Source organism: Anguilla rostrata, chromosome 11 (genome assembly GCF_018555375.3).
Source record: "Anguilla rostrata isolate EN2019 chromosome 11, ASM1855537v3, whole genome shotgun sequence".
Classification (NCBI taxonomy): domain Eukaryota; kingdom Metazoa; phylum Chordata; class Actinopteri; order Anguilliformes; family Anguillidae; genus Anguilla; species Anguilla rostrata.
In genome coordinates, this window is record NC_057943.1 from 15,099,577 (window position 1) to 15,126,488 (window position 26,912).

A 26,912-nucleotide genomic window follows, 5' to 3' on the forward strand; every position below is an offset into this window, starting at 1 on the left:
GAGAAAATAACCAGAGTGTGGGCGGCTCTGGCCCTGATACTCCGTCCGCAGCAACGATGACGTCAGGGCGAGGAGAAGGAGGAATAGAGAAATACTCTCAACTCCCACATACATTAGAAACATGGTAAATGGTAAAAAGAGATGGTAGCTAATTTAATTTACTTTAAGTAATGGTGGATGTCTTATGAATATGTTATGGTCTCTAATGGTGCAGTGGGAGAGGAAATATTTGGGGAGGCCCTGTGACTGTCTCTACTTGCTTCGTTGGGATAAACCCCAGAAAAAGAAGAGAACCTCTTTCCATTCATAAGGAGATCCAGCTCTTTGTATCCTCTTCTCCTATCAGTTTCTCTCATGTTTGTGCCAAGCATCTGTTTAAAAATACACACCACGTAAATACTGTCATTTGTATTCATGAGGAAATGACAATGCCCATTGTGCAGGCTCATTTTTGGAACCGTCGTCATGATGTGTGTTGTGCTGCCGTTGCATTTATCTGCCCCTTTTCGGTTTCTCAGACTGCAATCCCGTTCTGTTGTCAGAGTACGTCCCCGCTGCCCTGCCTCTGTGTGCCTTTCATTACTCTATTCCTTTGACCGTCGGCCCCTCGTCTTTCGCAGGTGGACGCCAGGGCAAGCTGCCCGTCACCGCGTTCGAGGCCTTTGACCTGGAAGTGAAGAGCTGGACGCGCTTCCCCTGCATCCCCAGCCGACGGGCCTTCGCCAGCTGTGCTCTGAGCGAGCGCTACTTCTACAGCCTGGGGGGCCTGCAGCAGCCGGGCCCCCACAACTTCTACTCGCGCCCGCACTTCGTCAGCACCATGGAGGAGTACGACACCGAGCTGGGTGAGTCATGGAAGGCACGCTCCTTTCACATAGAATGAGAAGCAGCGGTTTTAAAGTGAAGTATAGTATCTGTACTGTGCAGCTTGTAAGACAGTGATGCAATTTTTGTTATTTTGGCTGTGGACTCCGGCACGTTGGATTTGTAATGAAGTAATGAATATGGCGGTTCATTTCCTACATGTGTCACCCGATGTGAATGTAAATACCTGCGAATGAAAGCCGATAGTCAGAAATTGAACCTTGTATGGAGTGCTTCATTTTAAATCCAAGGTGCTGGAGTACAAAGCAATAGAGACAAAGCAATATTGTCCAAATATTTCTGGACTGCACTATTTATGCTTGAACTTTTTTATTTTCTGCTCCGTAGGTAAGTAATAGCTGTTCGCATTCAGTCAACTAAGTGTTCAGTTAACTCATTTTTAAGCCAAGACATTTTCCTGCCAAACACACTTACAGTGAGCTCCTTAATGTCTGGGACTAAGACATATTTTTTCTTGATCTAGCTCCACAAATTCTGTGTTCTGTACTCCACAATTTTAGATTTGTAATCAAACTATTCATGTGTGGTTAAATGCACAAACTATTCACATGTGTTTAGCTTTTATTTAAGGGTATTTTATACATTTTACTTTCACCATGTAGAAATTACAGAACTTTTTATAAATAGTCTACCCCCACCCCCCACCACCATTTCAGGGCATCACAATGTTTGGGGTAAATTGCAATATATGTATTTCTGATTAGTCGGGTGTGTTCAATTGCTTCCTTAGTGCAGGTATAAAACTTTCAGTATCTAGTTTTAATTCTAGCCTTTTGATTGCCTTGAGGACTGGAGTTGTGCCAATGAAAGTTAGGGAAGCCATTAAGAGGCTGAGAAATAAGAATCAGAAACAGTCTGAGACATGGGCCAAACCTTAGGCTTACCAAAATCAACGGTTTGGAACATCATTAAGAGAAAAGGGAGCCTGGTAAGCCATTATGTCTCAATGTTTATGTTTTATTAGCATTTTTCTGATGCCATGAGAATTTAGAAATTCCAATCATGTCATAAAACTGTCATGTAAAAAAGCTAAAGATTGGTCTGGTAACATTTCTTTTTTCTGTGTGAGTGGGTACTTTTTGAGACTGCTCCTCTGACAGCAAGTGTTAATAAAGAACAGGTGAAGAGACATGAACATGTTTTCAGAGAGCTGGAAATATAATTAATGGGGCCAGACCTCTGTTCATTGCTTCTATTACCTGATTTATTAAGTGCTCAAATGAACTATACCATATCCCAACAGATCAAATTTGTAAATTAGAATCATATGGATTGAGCCCCGCTCAATCACACCTTCCCCTTTGCCCATGCCCTCTTAATGACAGATCACTTTTCTCTACATCCCAACATTTACATTTCACTCTCTCCTCCTCCACCCTGTATCCAAATGATGATTGAGGAATTTGTATAGCCGTAGGCGCTACACAGTCCCTGCTAGGTTTCTGCCTGCCCCTGCATTGGTTTTCAGCTCAACCTGTAAAGTCATTACAGTATCTCTATCCAAATGAGGTACAGTGATAGCAGTTTCACTTGATAATTACATACGTCTGCAGTCATACCACCCTAACCTGTATCTTAATCCTGCCTAATAATGTAATAATGATTAAAGCTGGGTAGGGATGTGCTTGGTTTATACTTGGATGGTAGTCCTCGAAAACAAAGTTACTGCTGGATGTAGTATTGGTGGGCCATTAAGGGGCAGTCCTACCTCTGGATCAAGTGAAAAAGCAACTCCCCAGTGCAGTGATGGGGAAAATGTGCTGTAGGCGGTGCTGTCTGCTGCAGGAGAGGTGAAGCTGAGGTCCTGTAGTCTCACTTCTGATGTGCATATGTGGAATGTTGGACCCGGTTTACTCCCAGTTTTTATCGTTCATCGATATTAACAATGCCTTTTTGCTTCCGGTTGATGTAGTAGGATTTTGATCGAAACAGACCTTTCAATTCTCTATTGTGTCTATTAAATCTGAAGTAGGATGAAAAATGATTTTTCTTTGTGTTTCATTTGTTTTGTTCTGACAGGGTTCACATAGAGACCTGAGCTTTCTTCGACACGTTTTCAATATGAGGGAAGTGTTTTCACTGCATCCAGTTGAGTTCCCTTATCAGAAAACTGGAAAGGGTATTTGGGCCAGGAGATAAGGCTTCTCATTCCCATCTTATTTCTTTTCACATATACGTCATATCCTGATTCAGGAAGGCTGGCCAAAAGTTCAAGCCACTGCTGACTGTGATTATGGGAGAGATTGCCTGGTAGCACAAGCCATGATTATATTTAATCTCTGTAATGTCCAGAGACATTTTTAGGCATGACTTGACTTGCATGAAAATCCAGAGAGGGTGTATTAAAGAAAAGATAAAGCATTACATTTCCATAATGACAAGCTCTGTGGATTCAGTTGCTTTAACACATTCATGCAGCATTTCTGTGAAGTGCAAGAATTCATTTTAATAAAAATAAGTAAATTGGATGTTTTTGCCTGCGGTAGAGGAAGCTAATACTCTCAAGCTGTGACTAGTTCAGGAGAAGGAGGTGTTGTAACCTGCTTAAATTTATGTTCTCAAATAATTGAATCAAGGCGTGCTACATTTAAATTTCCATTATAAAAACAATCCTGGCTGTGGCATGAGTTAATGGAACCTATTGTGCTGCCCTCATTGGTTGTAATTCCATTATCATCTCACCTATTGCTCCAAAAAAAACCTGGCAATAATTTAGCTCTGTGTAATAATGAGCCCTTGGTTTACAGGGCACCTCATCAATTATAGATTACGCTTATCATCTCATTTCCAGTACCTGTTCTGAAAGATATGCTGGACACAGTCTCAGGATGCTGTGTGCATCTGTAAGTTGCTTCATAGTTTGTGTGTGTGTGTGAGAGAGTGAGTGAGTGATTGTGGGTATTGTGTGAGAGAGAGTGAGTGAGTGATTGTGGGTATTGTGGGAGTGCAGATAGGTGTGTGGCCTGGGAGAACCAGACGTCTGTCACATTTTGCCTTTTGTGGTGGTTCAGATGGGACTTACTGACTGTGCTAACATGCAGTCTGAAATCTCTGCGTCTAGCAATTCTGACCTTCTACTCAGCCGCAGGCATACACGTGTGCTGTATGCAGACCCACGCTCACACACACACACATTTACACTTGTTCTTTGTCTTCCTTGCCTACTACTACACACTATTACCAATAATAACCATTTAATATAAAAAAAGGAGTTTAAATTGTTTCCTTTCTCTCTAATAACACTAATAACATCTTTTAAACTGATGTTATTAGTCATTGGTCAGGTAACACTCAAAAATGCCCTTGCCCTTAAGTGGAGGCTCTTCAGAAGGCTCAATATTTTGTGGGGAAAACACATTATTTCTCCGAATCCACACTTCTCCCATGCCAAAGTCATGATAAATCAGCTGTGACTGGGAGCTTGCGCAGTGGGATCTGAAATGAGCGCCTGTATTGGGTATAAATCTTTCTGCCTATTCCCACTCTGCTGCACCACCGCCCACACGCATTTACACACATAGTTAGACTCCAATAACTTTGATTGATAATGATGTTGTTTTTATCTGAGCTACATGAAGGCTGCTCTGGGATTTTATTTTTATATATATACTTCGTCGGTTCTAATAAAACAAACAGGGGTCGTTTGAGAATTGCCACGCTCCGATGCTCAGCAGTCAGAAGCAGCATTCGCCCGACTCCAGTGAAACCTTTACGTTTCTCTGATGCTTTTTCTTAGTGCTGGGAGTTGACAGGGACTGACTTGTCTGTCATTTTCAAACTTGTTCACGTATTTATTTATTTTTTCAGAAAATGTGCTTTTGCTGTTTTTTTTATTTATTAGGTTGCCAATGGCTTTCTGTATAGCTAATGTTGCAGTTCGCCTTTAAGTATAATAATGAGGTACACTGGAAGTAGAAAAAATATATATTTTTGTTCTTTGTTCTTTCCTTTTTCTTTTTTGTGCCTCTCACTGCAATTGTCACTGCTGTGTAAAACAGGAGAAACGGGAGCTGAATGCACACGGTCCTTCCTTTGGCTGGAAAAAGTGACTATTTTACACCCTGAAAACCACACAATACTAAAGGACACAGCTTGCACATATCAGAGGAGAGCCATATCTCTTACTGACAACAGCTGGTAACCTGTGGCTGCTTGGTGCAATGTTCAGAGGAATTATTGTAGTGGTAAGATGAAGAAAGAATGGCTGACTTAATCCAACCCTACCCTGGAATGATGAAGATGAAGCCAATTGCCTCCTGTCACTGCAAACAGTAGGTTTTGCTGGCGGAGGCACTCAGAGTGTATTTTTCTGTTTAATAAAACGATGGTTGAAATGAAGGGGCAGTGGTGTGCTGGAACTGAAGTTGTGCTGGTCTGGGGGTAGAAATGCAGAACAAGCTGGTCCCAGGGCAGCAAATGAAGGGGCTGGCATTTACAGAGGGTGCAGGACCTGCCCTGACCCTGCCGCAGTCCCCCAGGGCATGCCAGCCAGAACTGCCCCTTACAGGGAGGGGGAGAAGCTGTGATCCTTTCACCAAATCTTTAATACCACAGGCAGCTATCTACATATTTTCTTTCGCTCTCATTCCCTCTCTTTCACTTATATCCTTCCTCCCACTCTCTCTGCTGTTTCTCACCCTTTGTTACTGTATAAACACACACACTCACACATACGCACACACACACTTTTCCCCTGTGTGTGTGTGTCTATGTGTATGTGAGTGTGAGTGTGAGGTTTGTTGTTGAGAGCAGAAAATAGCAGAAAAAATATTACAAAAAATTTCAGTGCAACAGTGTTGCATATCTCTTGCATCTGCCATGTGCCTTTTATGCCAAAGTATGCCAAACAATTGTTATCCAGGTAACTCTTTTTTCCATTGTAATGAATCAGTATGAATGCTGATATGGAGTTTTGAAAAATATGAGTAATTTTTTAATTTGTTAAATCAAATATATTGTAAAGCTTAGCCTGTTGAACCAGTACCCTTTGTTATATTGTATTCACGCAAGCTTCCCATGTTCCATTTGAGAGAGTAGTTCAGCAGTGTACAGTAATTGCAGTACATTTGCGTATTTCACATATAGGCAGTGTTGCTTAATTAAGCATTTGATTCAAGTAATTTGGCATTCACATAAATATGTATGATGATGTTCCATTCATCCATCCTGGGTGATTCAAGCATGTGAATCAACTGCATGTGAGTGCAGGAAAGAGGAAGTGTTGTCTCTGTTTCCTGATTTGTATTCAAATGGAGTTCAGCACCAGTGGCCTAACCCTTTTCCATATTCCACCAGGAAATGCAGAGTTGGGGAGACAATTGAAACTAAATCTGGTATATATGATAAATGGACACGGCATTATGAGAAACAAAGGTGGGGATAAAGCACGTTAGCATATAAGCTTGTAAATCAGATCTAAAAGGGTCTGAAAGCACACACACGTGCACTCAGTCGCTAAGAAACTAAACACAAATGAATGGCTTCAGCAAACTTGCTTTATTTCCCTGAAATACATTTCATTTTGTTGCGCTGTACTTGTTAAATGCAATATTCTCATACATGCTTTTGAAGTCCCTGGTGAATGTGTCAAGAGTCTGAATAGAGATACCAGGCTTTCAGTAGGTCTCTGCTCTGGCTATTCTACAATGGGAAATGTTTGTGTAATGCTTGTCATTTTATTGAGAATGAAAAGGGTTTTCAGTGTCCTCAGAAAGCCTGATGTCGCCTCTCATCACAGGACCTCCATTTAGAGCTACATTTATTCAGTTCTTCATTCAGTCATACTGTACCTCCTTTATATTTCCCTTACTGCAGCTTCTGCGCCTTCCGCATCATTTCATTCCACAACAAAGCAACATGTCACTGCAGAGAACACATCGTGAATGAACCCATTGTGTTTTTCTCATTGTGTATATCAAGAGTTAATGGGTCTGCTTGTGGTCCGTTCTTACATTTCTGTGTCGTTTTACGCAGCTGCCAGAATCGGTTGAATCAAATTGTATTAATTGTACATTATATTACAAGGAGTAAATTATAGGGCATATTACTGGTATGACTGGTGATGGTTCCTGCTGCTTGAAGCAGTGCAGTTAATATTGTAATTGCATTGTAGTCACAATGTGCATATTAAGTCATTGCAAAGTACTTGCAATACAGTTCACTGTTTGTGATATACAACTGGATCTACAGCACACAAGTTTTGGAGTTAAATTCAGTCAGTAACTTGTAACTGTGAAAATTACCATATGTACAGTAATTTACAGTGTACAGTAATTACAAGTTTGGTGAAATTGAGCCATATGTCAGACTAGCTGGGCGATCGCCTCCAGTTTCCCAGACTCCATGTGCATGTGCAGGTGTATGTGCTTGCAGGATAGTGTCTGTAGCTTTCAGGGTGGTGTCTGTAGGTTGCATTTTGAAGGTGTTTGCTGCTGTACCTCCCTGCTCATCTCACTGGCTCCTGCCATATCTCCAGACCTTGTGAGTTATACACTGTATAATTTCCCAGTCTCCCCTGGAAAGCTGCCAGCTGGGCAGAAACTGACAAGCATTATAAAGTGGTTAACTCTGAGCTTCAAATGATCATAGGATTTTTTTTCCAAACTGCGGGACAAAAATAGGATTTTGTTTAAATACACTCTGCACATTGTGAAATATGATCATGATAAAACAGTGCACATCAATGTGAGCAAAGCATCCTGTTCTGCAACGGGCCAAATCAATATATCAATCACTTTCATCATTTTTTGTGTTGAATGTTATTCCATTATTCAAAGTAGCCCTATCCTTCCTTCCCCCTGGTGGTGTGGATGCCAGTTCCTCTGGTTTTTGTGTAAAAGACAAATGGGGGGGGGGGGGGGTGGTTACTGAAAAATCTGTGGTGAAGTGGATAATTTACACTAAAGGGGGAAAAAACTCACACTTGAGACAACAATTACCACCTATAATGAGGTGTGACAATGCGACACAAACTAATCAGAATCACAGCACAGCTTCTAGGGGTCTCCTTAGACCAAAGTCATTTTCAATTTCTGTGGGTCTGTGGTGTAAGAGCTGTTAGGAGAATGCCAAGCAGAGTACTAGATCACGGCCTCTATTGCATATGGCATAGGAGCTCAACCCCTGTTCTGGAGGTCATGTATGTGTCTCTTTATGCCATTAACACGTTCAGTGATGGACAGGCAAGTTATATCGGTACAATAAAGTCAGTTCAATAAAGTGAACAAAGAAAGTGTCTGTCTGGAGCAAATGACTGTGATCACTATGGACCTCTAGAATCAGGGTTATATTGTTCTCAGGTGTTTGGGGAAAGGCACGCTAATGCTGCTGCCCTGCTGCCAGAGCCCTTCTGGAGGTGTCAGTGGTGTTAGCAAGGAGTAATTATGCCTCCACTCAATCGTGGATCTGCTGGCATGACCTGCCATGCAGATCTATGTGCAGAAGGAGCACTGTGCACCTTACCACGCGTAGAATTTAATCCAAAGTAAAACCATATAAAAAAAAACTTGTCATGAATGAGTGGGGAAAGGAGCACATGTGCAGTTGTGTAAATTCACACCTTCCAAATCTAATACACTTCATCTCTACGGAACCCATACCTTTAAGCAAAAGGGGATTGGGTTTTTACAAGTTGGTAAATTCAAGTCTGATCTTTAATTTAGTTGGGGCTAGAGCTCAGTCTATAGAGTTAGAGTCCCACTGTCCGATGACAGCATTATGCTATGCTAACTTCTGATAAATAAATTATAAATGACCTGCATGATGGAGATGTGTTGTGTCTGGGACCCTACTGGTGCCCACTGCTCCAGCCATGCAGACTCATTGGTAAGCATTTATCAAACCAGCCCATTTCAATGCAGGGCCTGTACACCCACACCAGCAAAGAGAGAGATTTGACATTCTGCCTTCTCTGTGATCATTCTCACGCATAATCCCATACTGGCTCTATGGGGAAAGGGGAATGCGGACATGAGCAGTGTGGGGAAGTGAGGGGCCTTTCATGGTGTAATTCCTTTCCTGTCATCCATGTTTCTCTCTTTCATGACATAGTCCAAATACTGTCTAATTCATGCTCTATCTGTAACATCGGATCAATTCAATAAATTATACACACAAAGTTGTAGTGAACAGGCTTTGGAATGATGGTAGTTTGTAATAATTTAAATGTAATTAATTTTACTTGTAAGCAATTTCACTTAGTAAATAATAGCTGTAGAACAGATGTGCCAACACTCCCCAAATTTCTTTCTCTTTTAGGACATAAATACATGTAACCACAACAGGCTATTCATTCATTACATTTTATCGTTCATATTTTATAACAACCTTGACATCCCAAGTTTACATCAATATAAATGGTTTCTCATTGTCAGAGTAGAGGAGGAGAGTATTAAATATCTCTCTATGATTTTATCTGATGTTCCCAAGAAATAGTACTTGCTTGCGCTCCAAAATACAAAATTGATTATTGACCTTGATACATTCTGCTTCACTGCTTTAGAAATACTAATGTTATTACAGGCCTGTCAATAAATCCTGAATGTTTACCAAATGAACTGTATCTCTGCCTGTCAGTAATTGAAGACAGTGATTGTTTTGATAATGAGTCAGCCGATGAAGCCATTCTCTTAACTAAAGTGTGTGTGAGTGTAAAATGTTATTTATGATATGAAATCAGACTGCTTCACAGCCATCAGTGCCCTACACAGCAAAATTGCCAGTATGAAATTAACTCTGTTAGAGTACATTTAATATGATTTAGTACATTGCTTCATTTTGGACTCATAAAACTCCTGCTGCCTAAATAGGAAATTCCTACTAGGACACTAGCTTTCAATGTATGACACATCCCACGGTCTGATATTGCACTCATTGATTATAGTAGTGCATTACAGGCTGCATGATAGGGTGCGATGTAACCCAGGGAGGAAGGATTTCAGTCAGTTTCTGTCTCATCAATTTAGAGTAACTCCTCTGGTCAGATGAACTGTTTGTCTGTGCTGACTGTGCACACAGTGTACTAGTACATGGACTGTGGAACTTGGCTGGTGGACTGTGAATATGATTTTGGGGCCTATGAATATGTTTGGGCATATGTTATTAAATTGGTTAATAAATTACACAGGAAAAATAAAACAAGAAACCATTTTTTTGCTTTATAAAAAGCTCAAGGAAATGCTCACTGGTTAGTCTCATTGTAAAAATGCAATGCAGATGAGGTTTATATTGCTCTGTTACCTCTGAAACTAAGCGAAGTATTTCAGGAAACACATCAGAATTTTACAAACATTTTTAGGCATGAGGTTACGTTGGATGGTCAGCTTAAAACCCTGGTTGATGCTGATGCTGATACCCTTCTTATTTTGGAACCAAATCATGGTATTATGGTCACATACATGCTGCTTTACCTGCAGACGGGCAACTTGCCCATGCTTAATTTATTTTCATAACCTCCATATCCCTGTTCTGAAACACCTTTCTCCATCTGTTCCAGAAAGCTTAACTGATAAGAGGACCAGTCCCATTCTTCCTCTCACTAGCATGAGCTGGCTCAGACTGTGCCTGTCCAATGCCTTTGCTCCTGACAGCTAGTTTATTCTCAGCAGGGTGGCAGGGGGTCAGAGGGGCTTGAGTGGATTCTGCTGTGTCCAGCTGTAATGCTCAGACGGACACCATGAGAAAATCCTGACACTAGGTACCGCAGACACAGTGTCATGTACCGGCCTCAAACCTTTCTTATATTTCACCAGCCACGGAGGTCAGTATGAGCTCAGCTTTCATGGGGTTACAAGGCCATTATGTCAGTACTTGATGCTAGATTTTCATGGTCTGGTAATTACTAAAATCTGTTCTTGCTTTTCAAATGTCAAAGCAGTCATTTCAGTATCTAAGCAAGATTTACTAGAAGGTCACAATGGGTCAAAATCGCTATTAGGAAGTGATTTGCTGGGATTGCATCACCCTGCAACTTTCTTTTTGAAACATTCTGTTTATGTAAATGTATACCGGGGATGAATTCGCTGAAACAGGTTTTTTTCTGAAAGCAGGCAGTAAGCAGGTAGTAATTTGCTGATATAGTGCTGACATAGCCTAGCTCATGTTATATAAAAGGTATGTTAATAAGGAGTTCTCTACCCCAAACATGGCAGCAGTCATCTTACAGGAAGCGATACAGGTTGCACGGCCTCACAATAATTACACTACTAGAAGATATAAATAGGGAACTGGAGCCACACACCCAAAAATCAAATTCCCTGCCGGCTAAGGTGAAGTTGCTCTCAACCTTTCATTTCCTTGCCTCTGGATCTTTTAAATTAGCTTGCAGTTGCAGGAATTTTACAACTGATGTTTTGTACTGTGCTGTCCAAGGCAGGTTCCTTCCCAGTGATTTACACATTTTCTTCTACCTATTGCTTATAATTTATTTTTATTTATATTATGAAAATGATGCTTGTTTTACTGAAAAGATGCAGGACTTGACCAATTTGTTCAATTACTGTAAACCGCCACAACTTGCTCATTTTCAGGAGTCCACTGTTTTTACTAGGTGTTAATATTCTTCCTTGGTTGGCTACACTATCTTTTCCGCTATTATGTTGGAAAGTTTTTTCTTTCTTTTGTTGTCTTTTGACACCTGGCATCATGCCATCTTTTCTTCACTAGTGTCTGTTTTGTTATGCTCAATTAATCTTGTTTTATGTCACTTTGAATCTCTCCTCTCAAATAACATTGTATTCCTGTGCTGCGAAACAGCATTGTGAAACTATACCTCATTGAATATTACCTCCATTTCCTGATCAGTAAATTTAAGTTTCCTCACTATTTGAGCCTGGTTTGCAACTGCGAGCATTTCATTTCTTTGATTGCACACTTAGAAGTTTTAGTAAATTGGTTCTTAATGTGTTCACGAGTGACTGCAGCAGAGTGGTTTCTGTGCTGTGACTATTCCCATTGTAAATCTGGCCGGAGGTTAGAATTAATTTTAGCACAATAGTGGCAAAAACATTGCAGAGGGATTAAAATAAAGGGTGCTGGAAAATCACCTCATTCCTTCACATTTCTTGGTTTCACCGTTTTTCCTTTCATTTTCCTATTATTTTATTTCTCACTCTTATTTTGTTACAGCAGTTGGGTTCCCTAATTGCTGACGTTTCATTAAGAGTCAATTAAGTCTTCAAGCGCACAAATTAGCCTCATAAGTTTCCGTGCTCCTTCCTCAGAGCAAGTGGTTGGGTGCATTGTGGGATGTTGCGTGAGAGCAGCCATCTGGTGCGGATCGCTCATCTGCTCACTGTGATTCAGGGCACACCCAGAGCTGAGGACACCATTTTTTAAAATCACAGGCCAGGAGACATTGGCTTGCTATGATCGGCACCCAATGAAACTTTCTTCTCTGCAAGCTAGCGATGCGTTAAAAACTGGGTTTTTGCAGAAAGGGTTAATATGGCTGATTACATAACAGCCAGTCGGTGTAATACTCACATTGCTAGTAACGGTGAAACTCAGGAAGTCCGTGAAAGCACTTCCCTTTCTGTTATTTCAGTGGATTTGCCAGTGGGCACGTTTATTCAACATTGTGCTTTGTTGGCTTTTCTTCTTTACACCTGCCACACTACCCACAAAACACCGGCCAGAATCCTTCTGGAGCAGTTTGCATTATGTTGCCCTCCAGCTTTGTCATATTAATGTAGACAGTCAGCCAGTAGGGAAATCAGTGATATGTGCAACGCAGGGCTCCCCATTGCCCAAGGCTCAGTCGGTCAACATGCTTGAGCCTACTTTTAGGCTCCTGGCTTTCACATAGGTTTTAAGAAAGACCTGAACGCTGAATCCTAATATGCAGCCATCCTGCAGTAGCAGTACCGTCTCAGCCAGAAAGAAGCTCAAATTGATCTCAGCGGTACACTTTTTCGGCAGCTACTTTAGAATTTGTGTCTTTGACTGAGCAGCCGTAGAAATGGCTGAGTCCATCAGATCACTAGCTGACTGGCAGAGTGTGAAAATGATAACAGCAATATTGAGTGACCACCTGTAAAACATCAGTGATGTATGTACATTGTAGCAATATTTTTTTCTTTGCATTCCTCTATGCAGTGCTGCTTTGGAGAATAGAGTAGGTGTACAGCTGGACAAAGCCAATAGTTATAACAGAACACAATCAAAGGATTTTTATGAACGGGCACTGCATTTAGAATTGTCGTTAACTCATGAGTATAGAAACACATTAATTAAAAAAACAAAAAAAGTGAAAACCAATGAATTTCCCTTTTCTAGATGTACTACCTGCAATGGTTGCTCCATGCAATTTATGTGGGAAAATCTGGGATAGCGATTCTGTCACCCACGTCACCTGGTGATCATGACACGAACCAAAACATTCACTGGGTCTAATCCAGTATGGCAGCCAGCATGAATGACTAGGCTCTAAAATCAAAAGGTATAATTGTCTGGGGGCCCAGAAACTGCAGCTCTGGCACCGACTGCCTCGTGCCCAGCGTGCCAAAGCCTGCTTTTTTTTGAAGGCATAATAGAATCGAGCAGATAAGATTGTTTGCGACATTGTCCAACGCTGAAAGGAGTCCAGTCTTGTATAATCTCAGCTTCGTGGTGTCCTTAGGCTGGGGTACTCACTGCTTTTCTATCCTCGAGAGAAAACTGCAGGCTTCACCAGGGCTCCTGTCTCATTCATTTCCATGGAGAGAAGATAGAGCCCTCAGCATCTGGCTTTTATGTAAATGTAAAAGCCTGCATGACATTTTTTTTTCTTCTAACAAAGAGATGGGAAAAAAATATCTTAAAGACATGCAATCCCAGAATTTGTAAACGTATTCTGCTGTCAGGCACTGGAAGCCAGACAGCAAGTGAAGCCTGCGCTGGTTTATGGTGTATGATTTGCCTGGATCTCAATGCACACATACTGAACATCCATCTTCACTTCCCTGTTAAGGATCTTGCAGCATATGCACAATATCAAATAAGAGTGCTGCAGAAACACAGATCAGGAAGTAGTCACTCACCTTAAGCCAGCTGAATATATTCACTGAGTTTTTATTTTTTCTCATAATTGCCCTATCTCTATGTTGTAATATCCCTGCCACATTTACTGTTAAAACCACATTTTTATGATGGATTGTTATTGCCATTGAAATCCACGTGCACCAAACAAATAATCTAATCTATTTAGCACAAACCTTAAGGAATGCAAGGATTAATATTTCAACCTTGGTGAAACTTTTATTTATTTATTTTTGCTAACATTTTATTAATGAATATAAATTGCATGCACCACCTGCTTTTGAATTGCACCATTTAGTGAAGCAGGGTTTTGATTGTAATTACAAATGTGTACCTACATATTACATTAATGTTTATACATTTGTTATTGCATTGCTCGTGTTGAGGGCATTCCATACAGTACTGTGCAACAAGACTTCTTTATAAAATGCTTACTTAATGCTAACTAACATTTCTCATTTCATGAGCTAATAAAACCATTGCAATGTTTGTGCTTCAGAGCAGACAGAAATCCATTCTACTGTAATTATGAACAGAAAGATCGTTTATTAGCAGCTAGCCAGTGATTTCACTTTTTTTTTAGCATGTATGGTTTTGCACTTTTATGAATTATTATTATTATTATTATTATTATAAAGAAATGACAGATACTTCCCCTGACCCCTGTTCCTTATGTCTCCCCGCAGGTGTGTGGATCAAGCCCACTCGCGCCTCTCGTATGAGGGAAAAGAGAGCGGACTTTGTGGCTGGCTGCCTTGGTGGAAGGGTCATTGCTGCAGGCGGCCTAGGTAAGCAGAGCAGCGTAAAGAATCTCCTAGCAACCAGGGCCTGCCCTTAACACAGAGTAATACTAGTGTCTAAAGCAACTGCTAAAGCCACTGAATTGACCACTTTCATTATTATTCTTTATTTTCCCAATTCCATTGTTCTCTATTTATTATTATTCGCTATTTCATTGTTATTCATTGTTCACACCGAAGTAAACCGCTTTGTTGAAGAAAGTAGTCCTTTCCTTTCCAAGTTATATTTCGAATAAAATCAAGCATATATCTGGATTTTATACCATGCCATTAAAAACCATAAATGTGAAACTCAGATGAATGTGTGTGCATTTCTTGAACAGTTCAACAATATTTCCTAAAGCATTATTATTCATACTTATATATATTTGATTTATTGTTCTTTATTCCTATTTCATACAGTAAACAGGGTGAAATATTAGTATTATAATTCCAGTTCTAGCTTTTTATTTGTATACATTTAAATCATTCAATGAGTTAGCCCGGTAGTTACACAGATGTTAGAAGAGATTTAGGGGTGGGAGAAGTTTTCTGCCGGTGAAATATTATTGAGGCCATATCGCTGCATTTTAAATGCAGCATATTTCATGCGTCAGCCTTTTGTCTCTAAAAAAGAGATTTACAGACAGTTCAAAAGCCAGCTAAGAATTTTCCATTTCTTTTCAGGGTGCATAAAGAACCTCTTTATTATTCATAGTGTTGGGTGGTGAAAGGTCTCAGAGTGACATGGGATTGTCATGCTATTGAAAGGATCTCTCTCTCTCTCTCTCTCTCTTTCCTACTCTCTCAGTACTCTGTGTATGTGAGCAGATCTAGCTTTTCTCATGATTAAAGGGGAAGCATAATAAGTGTGCTCTGATTACCATGAAAGACAAAAAGCCCCCCCCCCCCCACCCATCCCATCGTTATGCACACACTCACACACATACCCTCCAGATCAGATGCAGTTCAATTTGTGTCTCCATGGAAACACAAACATTAGAGGTTTGAGTGGTTGTTGGTTTATAATGACCGAGCTGAACTCCAGAGGTGATAAAAACAAAGTTCTGATCAGTCGTACTGAGCTTTTTTTGGTCTACCTTGTGGCAACCTGAGTTTTTGTGTCTGTTTGTTTATTTATGAAGTTTGCCCTAGCCTTTGAACAGAATTGTGGTTTTAAGATCACCTCTGCTTCAGAATAGAGTTAAACCTAACTGTGTGTTCCCCGTAGCATGGATGCTTTGTGGAAATGCCTGTATGGTGACAGTGTGTTGAAGCGTTCTTGGGGATTTTTATCATGTTTAACCAACATAGATTTTTGTACTGATGCCATTGAAAGACTGACAATACACATAAATTGGATTTTAGTCTGAACTCCTCTTAGAATGTTTTTGATGTATGTATACATTATGAATACATATACTAAAATAAATTGATTTTAATGTCTTAATATTAGTGTAAAATAAGGAATTACAATCTATTTGTTGCTTAAAGAAATACAGGAAATAAAACAGCAATTTAATAACCACTCTTCTTTACCCTTTACAAGGATGAGTCGGCCCTTGGCTTTAGACTGTTTGACATGATATCAACAGACAGGCTTTCACATAGTCTAGATTCATGCACAGACATAAGGAAGGGTTATGTTTTCTGGTGTAATTTCAAAAGGCTGGCATGGGAATCATGTGAAGAGTGCTAAAATACATCAGTCCTGTTCTTGTGAGCGGATATTACATATTACATATCCATCTTTGTGTGTATCTACACCTCCTTATTGTGTTGTAGATGTACCATTGTGTTTATATTCAGGTCAATATTCTGCCTGAAGGTTGTGGACTCATTCAGAGTGGAATCTAACCTTTGATCCAACTTACCTTTTGCCTTTCTGAAGGGTCAAAGGTTATCTGTCTTCTCTAGTGCTCAGAAACAGGCACATGAACAGTAAGGAGCCACCTCAAACGGATTTGCATTCAACAGAACAAGTGGGCTTATAGGCAGTTGTCAGCTGTGTAATTAAACTTTCAGTCGTAATTACGATAGCAATGTAAAAATCGGTGTTTTTCTCCACTCTAAAGTGTGCAATGTTGAGGCTCATCTGGGGGAAATGGCTGTTCTGTGGAGCTGCATATGAGACTTCCTGCTGTGCCTGTGTGTGACAAATACACTGGGGGCTATCTGAGAAGGAATACAAATCTGGGGGAGATATTTGGTATTGCCGTTGCTATGGTGAAAGGACCTGTTGGTTTAATTCATTGTAATGGTATTGGGATAAGCACTATTTCTGTCTTTGCCATCTTTTCTCTATGTATGTAAGTGCTGAATACTTTCTGTTTTCCTCAGCAGTATTTTGGCATATTTTAGAGGATGTTTTTTATTGTCAAATAAAATTGAATTTAAGATTTGTATTTCTGCTTTGGCGTTGGCAGGCAACCAGCCGTCGCCACTGGGCTCGGTGGAGAGCTACAACCCTGTGAGGAAGCGCTGGGAGTATGTGGCCCCCCTGCCCAGCCCCCGCTGCTCCTGCGCTGGCCTGCAGACCCCTCACATGCTCTTCCTCATCGGAGGTGTGGCACAGGGCCCCAGCAATGCTGTGGAAGCCCTCTGCCAGAGGGAGACTGTGTGAGGCACGCACACACAGAGACAGACAGATAGGTGGACAGAGGAGCCAGGACGAGCAGAGCGAATTAAACAGTGCTCCATGTTCTGCCTTTCCCAGCTCCGCCCACAGCTAGTCTCAACCCACCAAAGACTATCGAGGCATCTGGAATAAACAGAGGAGTTCTGAACATTAATTTGTCCTCCGTGTTTTAGGGGGATTCATCTGCAGATACAAGAATAATGACATGCCCGTTCATGGGGGAAAATAAGGTTATTTTCATGATGGATGAAACAGACAGGAAACACAAGCAAAAAAATAAAAAATACACTAAAGAAGCCTTTGAACTGTATAGTCGTTTTCACAATCACAGCAGGGTACTCTACTGAGAAAAGGAACTTAGGGCCATAATGCAAAGCCACTGCAGCACCTGCTTGCAGTAGCATATTTAGCACTTTTTTATTTTCTAAAAAAACTAAAGAAATACTTCTTTTTATTTTTTATCTCTAGAGAGATGCATGTGTGGGAAGAGCACTGTTCATAATAAGGAATGAACATTTGAATGAATACTCACCTGATGTAGAATGGCTTAGCGAGGACAGGATAAATAACACACACAGAGTAGCGCACAGAATGAAGGCTATAATCATGTGATGTAAAAAAAACAATACGAGGCATGATTCAAAACCTTTATTTTACAGCTACAGTGGGTTTTATACACGTAAACACACACTCCCAATCACTTACAGATTTGCGTACGTTACCTCAGTGTGAACACTCCCAAACATTCGAAACTTTTGTGGATGCATAACCAGCCAGTGCTTACTATGGTCACAGTAGTGCTCAATGGATGCTTACTGTCTTTGTTGAGAATAAAAACAAATTGATCAGATGGTGTATATTAGGGGGTGGAGTCAGCCTACTGTAGCCCAGGGCTGTGACCCTATCACACCATTGCTCTGCCTGACAGGTCCTCTACAAGGCAGACCACATAGCCCACAGCTGATTACCTTGATGCCATGGCAACGGGATGAAAGCCTTAGCGGGAGTGGACAGAGCAGTAGATCAAACATAGCCTTACCCTCTCTCTTCTTCTCGGATTGGAAAGCTTACCATTTTGAACATCAGTGCTTTATTTACAAAGCGCTGAGTCGTGTTAACTGAGGACAGGGGAAGAGTTCTCAGTGGGAGGTGGATGGTGCCCTTGTCCCATCATTGCTCGTCCTCTCTGGCTTTGGACCAAGTGTGCTGTGCTTAATTTTGCAGTGGTGGCATGGTGAGATTAATGGTGGATGAGAGGTTAATGATACTGAGCTGCTATACATCTTCATTGGACTGTGTGTTTTGATTACACCTGGCCTGCCCTTCTCCCCAGTCCTTCCACACCCAGGGAGCTGGCAGTGCTGGAGGTGTTAGGGAATTGTTCACACTTCTGTGGCCAGGCTGTAGGGGTCACTGTCAACAGGACCACAAAAGGCCTGCCTTCGTAAAAACTGATTTAGAACAGAAGGTGTCTGTTTGCAAATTTGTACTTTCCCCTCTGCTTGTCTCCTACATTTCAAAGCAAGACAAACTAACTTTTACCATTTATTTATTAAGGGGCAGCAGGGCAGTCTTCACTCAACTCCCTAATCCTGAATTTTTCATATTTTTGGTTGATTGTGCGTGTGTCTGTGTGTGTTGGTTCAATCATCTTTCCAGTATTTCATCTGAAGCAATCAACAAGCAGCCCCATGCTTCGATAAATGGCTGACCCCTCATGAGGTTAATGGGGTGTTTGTTCCCTCCGTGCCCCTGTATACTGATTGTCACAGGTCTGACACTGCCATCCGGTTTATTATCCGTTTTTGATCAGCTGCCTTCCTGCTTTGGGGTGGGGATTATGTTGTTCCACAGCAGGCATGGCAAGGTGTTGGGAAAGGTGTCTCTCTCCTATGGCACCATGCCCTGCTTTTTAATGAGGACCTGTCATGCTTCACCAGGCTGTCCACCATGAGATATCTACATATTCATAGCGCCATGGTCTCAGGGGTTTGTATCTCCCGGACAGGGAGAACAAGCAGTACGAAGGAGCTCAGCTGTCACTGGCCTGTATCATACTGCTGCAATTAAAATTAATTGCTGCTGGTATAGTCCTGCATCTAACAGATGCAGGCTAGCACTAGGATCAAAGCCTTCTTCAGTTATACACCACACTCCGCCCCTGCAAACACATGCACCTTTTTAAAGCTACATACAATTTAGAGTAAGGATATCATGATTGCTGTCAGCTGAGTGAATGAATTATTAAAAAACATGTCAAAGGACACCAGCCAGAGGGATTGGTTGACGGGACCTTGTTTAAACAAACATTAGCTGCATGATTGGAGTTCCTGGAGGAGGAAAGAGAAAATGGTAAAACAATCAACTTATAAATATGAACATTTTCTTGTCGTGGCAAGGCTGTATTATTTTTCTAAGGTTTTCAAGGTTTTATTTTAGTAGTTGCTGAGATTGTTTCTGACATCTTGGTGCAGCATGGTGTGGTTGTCTACAGTCATAAATCAATAAGCTTCTCAGCTGTGTGCCTGTGAGCTTTCACTTTAAGACTGCTTTTTGACACATGCTGTATGCTGAAGGCTTTTATAAGCTCAGTGGTTTTGGCAAGTTTGAAAAACAAAACTATTCCAAGTTTTTATTTTATTATAGTGACACATTTGCATAAGGATGGTTTGGTCTGACCACAGTTTCCCTCCTGTTGAAATTACCCTGCCTGTTTTTCACTGCTCTGTCTTATGCTTATTTGTTTGCCTCAGTCTAAGGTCAAATGTGTGGGAGAAGGAAGTTTTTTCGTGCATATAGTTCAGCTGTTATGTAATATAGGTGACTATATTCATTTCAGAGTAGGAGGGGTGGTTGAGGAAAAGATAAAATCGGTTCTGTCTGCCCCTGCATGTGTTCAGAGATTGACAGAGAACTTGTGACTGGGTGCTGTGCCACCCTCTCCTCTTATTTAAAATCTCTTTCCCTTGACTGCGTTACTGTGTCCATCTCCCCAGGAATACATATATATATACATGCCTAGTACCGAGCTTCTTCAGAAAACCACTCATCAAAAGCCTCATGCTTCCACCATCCAAATATGTAAAACTTGACTGAAAGCACGGTGACTCATTCTTTACCATCAATCTCACTGTCTTCTCAGTTTTGGGCAGTGAGGCAGAGGCAGTGAACTGATCAAAATTATAGCAACAGCCAGAGATAGTAAAATGGCAGGCATATCTTTGGGGCTCCTCAGTGAATTTTTAAAATTTATTTTATTTTTAAATTAGAGTCCTTATGGAAAAAGAATAGCACCCATTGTAAAGAACTTTTCAGAGCTGGCATTTAAATCTGAAATTTGTTCATTGATTTTTCTCACAGCTTTACCTTTGTTTACACCATCTTGACTGTGAACGTGCACCTTAGTCTTAGTACCAGCAGAGCACCATGGTCACAGTGATGTAAGTACTGTAGCAATTGTGTTCACGTTATGTATCATTTCTTTCTGTTTTTGGTATTATCTCTCTCAAAGGTTGGCTCTACTGTGTTTGTGTATACTTCTGGTTTGTTTGACGTTTTCTCATAGTACAGTTTGTGTTCAGTAGGATTGGCCATTTTTTGTGAAATGGAGGTTCATGTAATATTGATCTGTGTGTAACGTACAGCCAAGATCAGGTCTGTCATTTTTATTATCTATGCTGTGCTGTAATATCTAATCAGTGCGTAATACAGAAGTTGTAGCTGATTGTTCCTGAACGTCTCACGTATGATATGTATTGTACTCTGCACAGGAAAATTTGAAACTGTGAAAATGTGGAATTTGTGGTGGTCTTCTACTCTAAGTGGGTTCACATTTTCTGTGAAGCTGGGGGACATTTTCAGTTAATAAGTGAAGATAGGCCAACTTAGGTTGTACAGACAGGGTTTGTTCTCAACCAACTGTGACTACCTGACAATTTTGACATATCACATAACATTGCCGGATGGGAATCAGTGACCTACAAGTAGACAGTGCTTCCTGGCTCTGATCTGTGATCACTTAATCTTAATTCTAATCTTAACCTCATTCTGCAGGAATCTTAAACTGACCATATGATCAGTGGTATTGGAGCACAGTCTAAACCATATGTACAGGTGTTTCTTTATTCCAATTACAAGCAGTGAACACATTATAATTACCCACAATACACCATGGGTTACATGTATGCCATATTTAGCTGGATTTTTGGGTAAATGAAGGGGTGTCTTGCAAATCTATTTAATATACAGGCTATTACAGAATACAGTTTCACCAAGACATGGCAACTGGAGCCAAAGACAGGAACACTACCCCCATACTTTCCCCACTTGAGTGAAAACACACCTGCTGTTGTCACTTTACAGCAGAAAGTGTCTGGAAGCAATGTGGCCTAGGAAATTTCTACCCCCACATTTACTGATCCAGGGTTGTTTGCCTCTACTCTGAACCTCAGCCTTTTTGCAACAATAGAGAATACTGATCCATGATCTGTGGATGGAGGTAGAAACTGTCAGCATCAACGGCATGTCTTCGTTCCCACTGGACTCATTGACAATGATGTGTCTGGGGTGTTGTCTGTGACCTTAGAAGGTAGTAGAACCACAGAGAGCTGTGCAGGGACACGCACTGGTTAACTGTTAAAGAGTTCTTTCCGTTAGAGAAGGAGAGAACCTATGTATGTTAAGGAGTGACAGTGATGTCAGTACAGTAGCTCAGTGCCTATATTTGTGAGGTAGTGCCTCTTATTATATAATAAAATATTTTATTGGCTGTTTCATTTGCTGATTGTGTCCCTTTTGCTTTCTCTTATAAGCAATGGCTTAAAGGTGAACAGGTGAATAACTTTGCTTACAGAGTAAAATCTGAAATGCCACCCATTTATAATTGATGATGTGGAGGTTGGCTGAATCCTCACATATTGCGAAATGTTGCCATTTACTTTAAAATGTTTGAACATTCAAAATTCAAAAGTTCAGATTTTTCATTTGTGGTGCCAAGCTCCCAAGGTCCCAATTTATATGTTTATAGTTGATTTATATATAATGAAGGCTAATACACAAAAATTCAAGACCTGGATTTTGATAATAAATGGATTGTGCTGTTAAAGTATTTCCCCATTGTCTTGTATTATGCAAAATGACTGAAAAATTGTAGTGGAATGACATCAAGCTCCATGCAATTTGAATGGGGTTTATGATTAGGCTTATGATAGCTATCAGGTCATCCCCTATCCTTTTGAAGACCAATCAAAACCAGACTGCTGAGGCTGTTTCCAGTGATAAACCCTGTTCTCAAGAAAAATATCCCAACATTCACTGACACTGTGCTGATCATATTAGACTGTTTAGCACGGGCTAAAAAAGGTGGGGTAAACACTACATACTCCTGGCTCTCCAGATCTCACTCATTTCCAGTGACAGCTGGGCCTTTAAAATGAACCTAAAAGGAAAATTCACTGGTTTATTTCCCAGTTGTGTTTGTTCTATTTCACATGACCTGACATTTAAGACATCAGGGACTGTTGGTGTTAAGAAAAAATGACAAATTAAAATTTAGCCTAGAGGAAAGAAACCACGACCATGTTTTAAAAAACAATGAAACGGTCACTTCCGGGTTCCTGTAGAGAGTGTTCTGACCCATTCTTTATAAAGAGTCTCTGCTGAAGTAAGTATGAGCCATACTAATACTGGGCTGCAGATGCACGTACCCACATTTACATCAGTTGGCAGGAGCCACAGAATACACCCCACCCCCCTCCCCCCCGACTCCCCCAAGAAGAGCGATATGTTTTCAGCTGCAAATCCGGCCGAAATAGCTTGTGGGCGAGCAGAAGCACTTCAAACTTCTCAGAAATCAGCTTTATGGTAATGAGCACTGTAAAGCAGGAATGTGTATAAACCAGAATCCAATCTGTGCTCCTATTATCATTCATTACATTCACAGTTTATTTCGCAAAGCAAGGTTTTGCTCTGAAAAAGAAATAATTATGAGGAAACACAGCACATCCAATTCAGATCTATCATATAGGGGATTTTGCTCTCGTAGAGGAATGTCTGAAGAATTCAACACACATCAGGCTAGGGAAAATATAGAGCAGTTATACATGTTACTTTTGTGCAGCTTTTAAAACCTATGTATTCTATCTTACTATTAACCTTTATGTATACAGGGTAGATAGTTGCAGCAATGCCCTGTTAATTCCCCCAAGTAGCCTAACCTGCATTGAGAATGTAATTCGAGGATTTATTTTAACAAGTTAGATGGATGAGAATCTTTAAACTACTGGTCTTTTAGCTGCCCAAGAGGACGATACAACATATGGCCAAACACCGGCTCATTATCGTCCAAACCAGGGACCCCAACCTCTGGGACGTGAGCGGCAGCAAACATTGCTAACAGATATTGATTTCCTGCCTTAGAACTAGGAAGCTGCCCAACACAACAATAATGTGCCCCAAAAGGTTCTCCAAAGACTGGCGCTGGTACTGTTAATCAGTCATTTTGCAAACAAGAGTGTTTACAGTTTCACATAACACATTTAAAAATAATAATATTTTTTTAAAAACAGTCAAATATAATCATACGTTTTCCTGAGTCCTGTAAATATCTGACTAAACCATCATGAGCAATGCTCAATATGCCTATACTTACAAGGAATGACTATTTGATGAGTCACATCCATCTGGAACATTACACCTCCACCTTCTCATTAAAAGGCCATCTCTAAAGAAATACTCTCAAGGACCAACATCAATGTCCTCAGGGATTAGAATATGAAATAGGCAGGCCTGGATCATTTTTTGTGTTGAAAAAAAAAATCTCTCAGAATAAAAATAATATTGCATTTTGTAATAATCTGAGCCTATGTAGTCATCAGAACTTTTAGCAAACAGGGAAACATCGAGCGGTGTTACAGCTCATGATGTATGAAATGTGTCACTGAAATCACCAGGGTTTTATCCTCCAAAGGCTAATCGTTAGCACAGATAGTTTGCATCATGGCATGAATGACAGTGCATGCTGGGAATACAGTGGGATATTTCTGGGATATTTCTGGGCACACTTGTCTAAAACGTCTGGCATCTGCAGTACAGAAACTTCTGTTTGAGTTTCAGAATCTTTCTATGTATTTCCTCACACCCACATTTTCTCAAACACCATTCCTTAGAATAACACACTCAAGGACAGAGGGCCACACACCAACCAACAGACAAGCACGCTCCAGGTCACACAAGATCTACCCAATGTAATGGCACATCACAAAACCCTCCTCAAAACCCCAAACAAAAGCATTATTGCCAGTGGAGCCCCTATATCCCCAAGTATACAAACCAGTCACAAATTCTTCAGGCCTGTATCAGTGCTAGACCATTCATAAGGAACTGTTCATACTCCACCTGATGACAACCATTCCTATGAGCAGACTTTGTTTCTGGCTGATCAGTTTTTCTTTCCTTTTTTCTGTAGAAACATATTTTTAGTGTTTTTATTCACTTTGTTTTGGGCATCTTAATACAGAACCAATATGACCTGGCTGTAAAGAATAAGAACTGTGAGTAACATCTAAGCCTTAGATGGCATGCCTCTGGGACAAGTTCATAGGTATGTGAAATGGAAGTTTTTATCACCTAAAAATCAGAACTTTCCTCAAAATGTTAAAATGTACTGTATGCCTCAAGCACATTACCACACACTACCAGTGTCCAGACAATTTTGAGCTATTTCAAAGAAGTAGCCACAGTAGTGAGTTGAGAAACTCAAATTTGGAAAAGTATTTTAAAACATTTTTTGTCGCAAAAAGGGTCAACCTTGCAAGTATGTCTACGAACAAACTCAGGACTGGCCACAGAAACCTGATTGTGAGCCTCTTTCCAACTGTTTCAAATGTGTGGAGTCCATCTGCTCTCTTTGGCCTAAAATTCTCATATCAGTTCCAACTTGCAGGAAGTCTAGCCTCAAATTCTAATTTCTGCAATTGCAAGTCACTGTTGAGCCATTTCTCTTTAAGGCATGATTTCTTATGTTTCAACTATGTATCCTTTGGGGATGTCAATATCTTAGTGTTCTCCAATATTAAATAGCTCATGTTTTGAATACTGATCAAACAGTTTCTAATAGGGTACTGAAACAAATTCAGTGTGAGTCATAGAACATCAAAAGGAAAAACTGGAAACATCAGCCACATGTATCTCATAGCTTACCTCAAATCCTTAAATCCTACCACCTGTAAGTACTAGCCCACCATCTTATCACACAGTTGATTTATTTTTAAATATCTGACCCCTGGCCACGATACTAGATATTCTGTCAAGCGATGCGTATTCATTGTTCTCTATAAAGGTTTGTGAGTTGAGAAACCATTTTTATTCTGGAGATAATTAACCATTATTCTTCCATAGAGACACAGCTGTGCCTCTGTCATTTGTAATTGAATTTAACAGATCTCATACTGCCATCTAGAGTGCAGCTAGTTAAATTACCATATTGCGACAAGAAGGCAGTTGTGCAAAAGTACTGTTAAACAACAAGTAAAACTAGTATTGTGCTATACTATTGTGTCATTTCAAGAAGTATCTTATTTTATTATAATAATGTATGATTATAATGCCTATCGAGTGATAGCTGTGTAATTATGGTGCATTGTCATTAGGGGCATTTTAGTACAATTCGTTACCTGTGGAAAAGAAAGAAAGAAAGAAAAGATTAGTGTAGACTCATTGGTACCAGCTGAGGGTAGTGACAGTTCACACATTTAAGACATTTAAGCCAGATTGGATAAATGAATTATTTATTGGGGAAATTAAAGCAAGACCTGCCAGATGTCACGTGATTACGCATGTGTACAGTACACCAAACTCTGTAAATTTGGCGTTTTTCGTGTATTTTATTACCACTGAAACAACATTAGCAATAATTAATATAAAAGGTACTGCAATTATTTAGCTGAATGCACCTCACTGTACAGCACACCAACCTGTATCCAGTCTGGAATCAACTTCATCAGGTAACCATGCATTTCTTTAGAGGGCAGGGATACCGTTACAGTTCCCCCAGGGACAGCGTTCATACTGAATCAGTAAGGTCATTTAAAAGCTCTTCAGCTGAAAGCCGGATGATGATGAAAGCTGGAACAGAGCTTTCATTTATAGAATGCACAGCTGATGCGCCAAACTGCCTCTGTGGCAGCCTTTGCTTCCATTAGGAAATTGGAACTTATTCCCACAGGTGAACTTTCCTTAATACACAAAAACAACACATACCCACTAATATATATATTACACATACATACATATTGCTCTTTCAAGCAAGCCAGCAAGCAGGACATAATGACATATCAAGCTCTGTAAATAGACTGTGGATCAGTGAACATATGTGCACTTGTGTTGACACTACTTTACATCTCAGGGGAGCGGCTATAGTGTTACATACTAAACAACAAACATACGTACTTAACAAATCCCAACAGCTGCTTGCTTAGCAAGTCAATATTCAATTTTCTTATTAAGTATTATTATATAGTGCAGAGCTTTCACATCATTTCAGCAACAATAAAACAGTAAAAATTAAAAAAAAAAATTAAAACTAATTTAGTGGTTCG

The 26,912-nt window shown here is 40.3% G+C and overlaps 1 protein-coding gene across 1 annotated transcript in view; it reads left to right on the plus strand.

Moving 5' to 3' along the window:
- klhdc8b (kelch domain containing 8B) overlaps window positions 1-22,091 on the plus strand; it is a 65,893-nt gene extending 43,802 nt beyond the window's left edge. Inside the window, exons 4-6 of the mRNA XM_064298175.1 lie at window positions 621-845; window positions 14,586-14,687; window positions 17,105-22,091. Of these exons, the coding sequence (XP_064154245.1) occupies window positions 621-845; window positions 14,586-14,687; window positions 17,105-17,301 (524 nt within the window). The 3' untranslated portion in view covers window positions 17,302-22,091. The remainder of the gene's footprint in view (window positions 1-620; window positions 846-14,585; window positions 14,688-17,104) is intronic.
- Window positions 22,092-26,912: the final 4,821 nt, after the last annotated feature.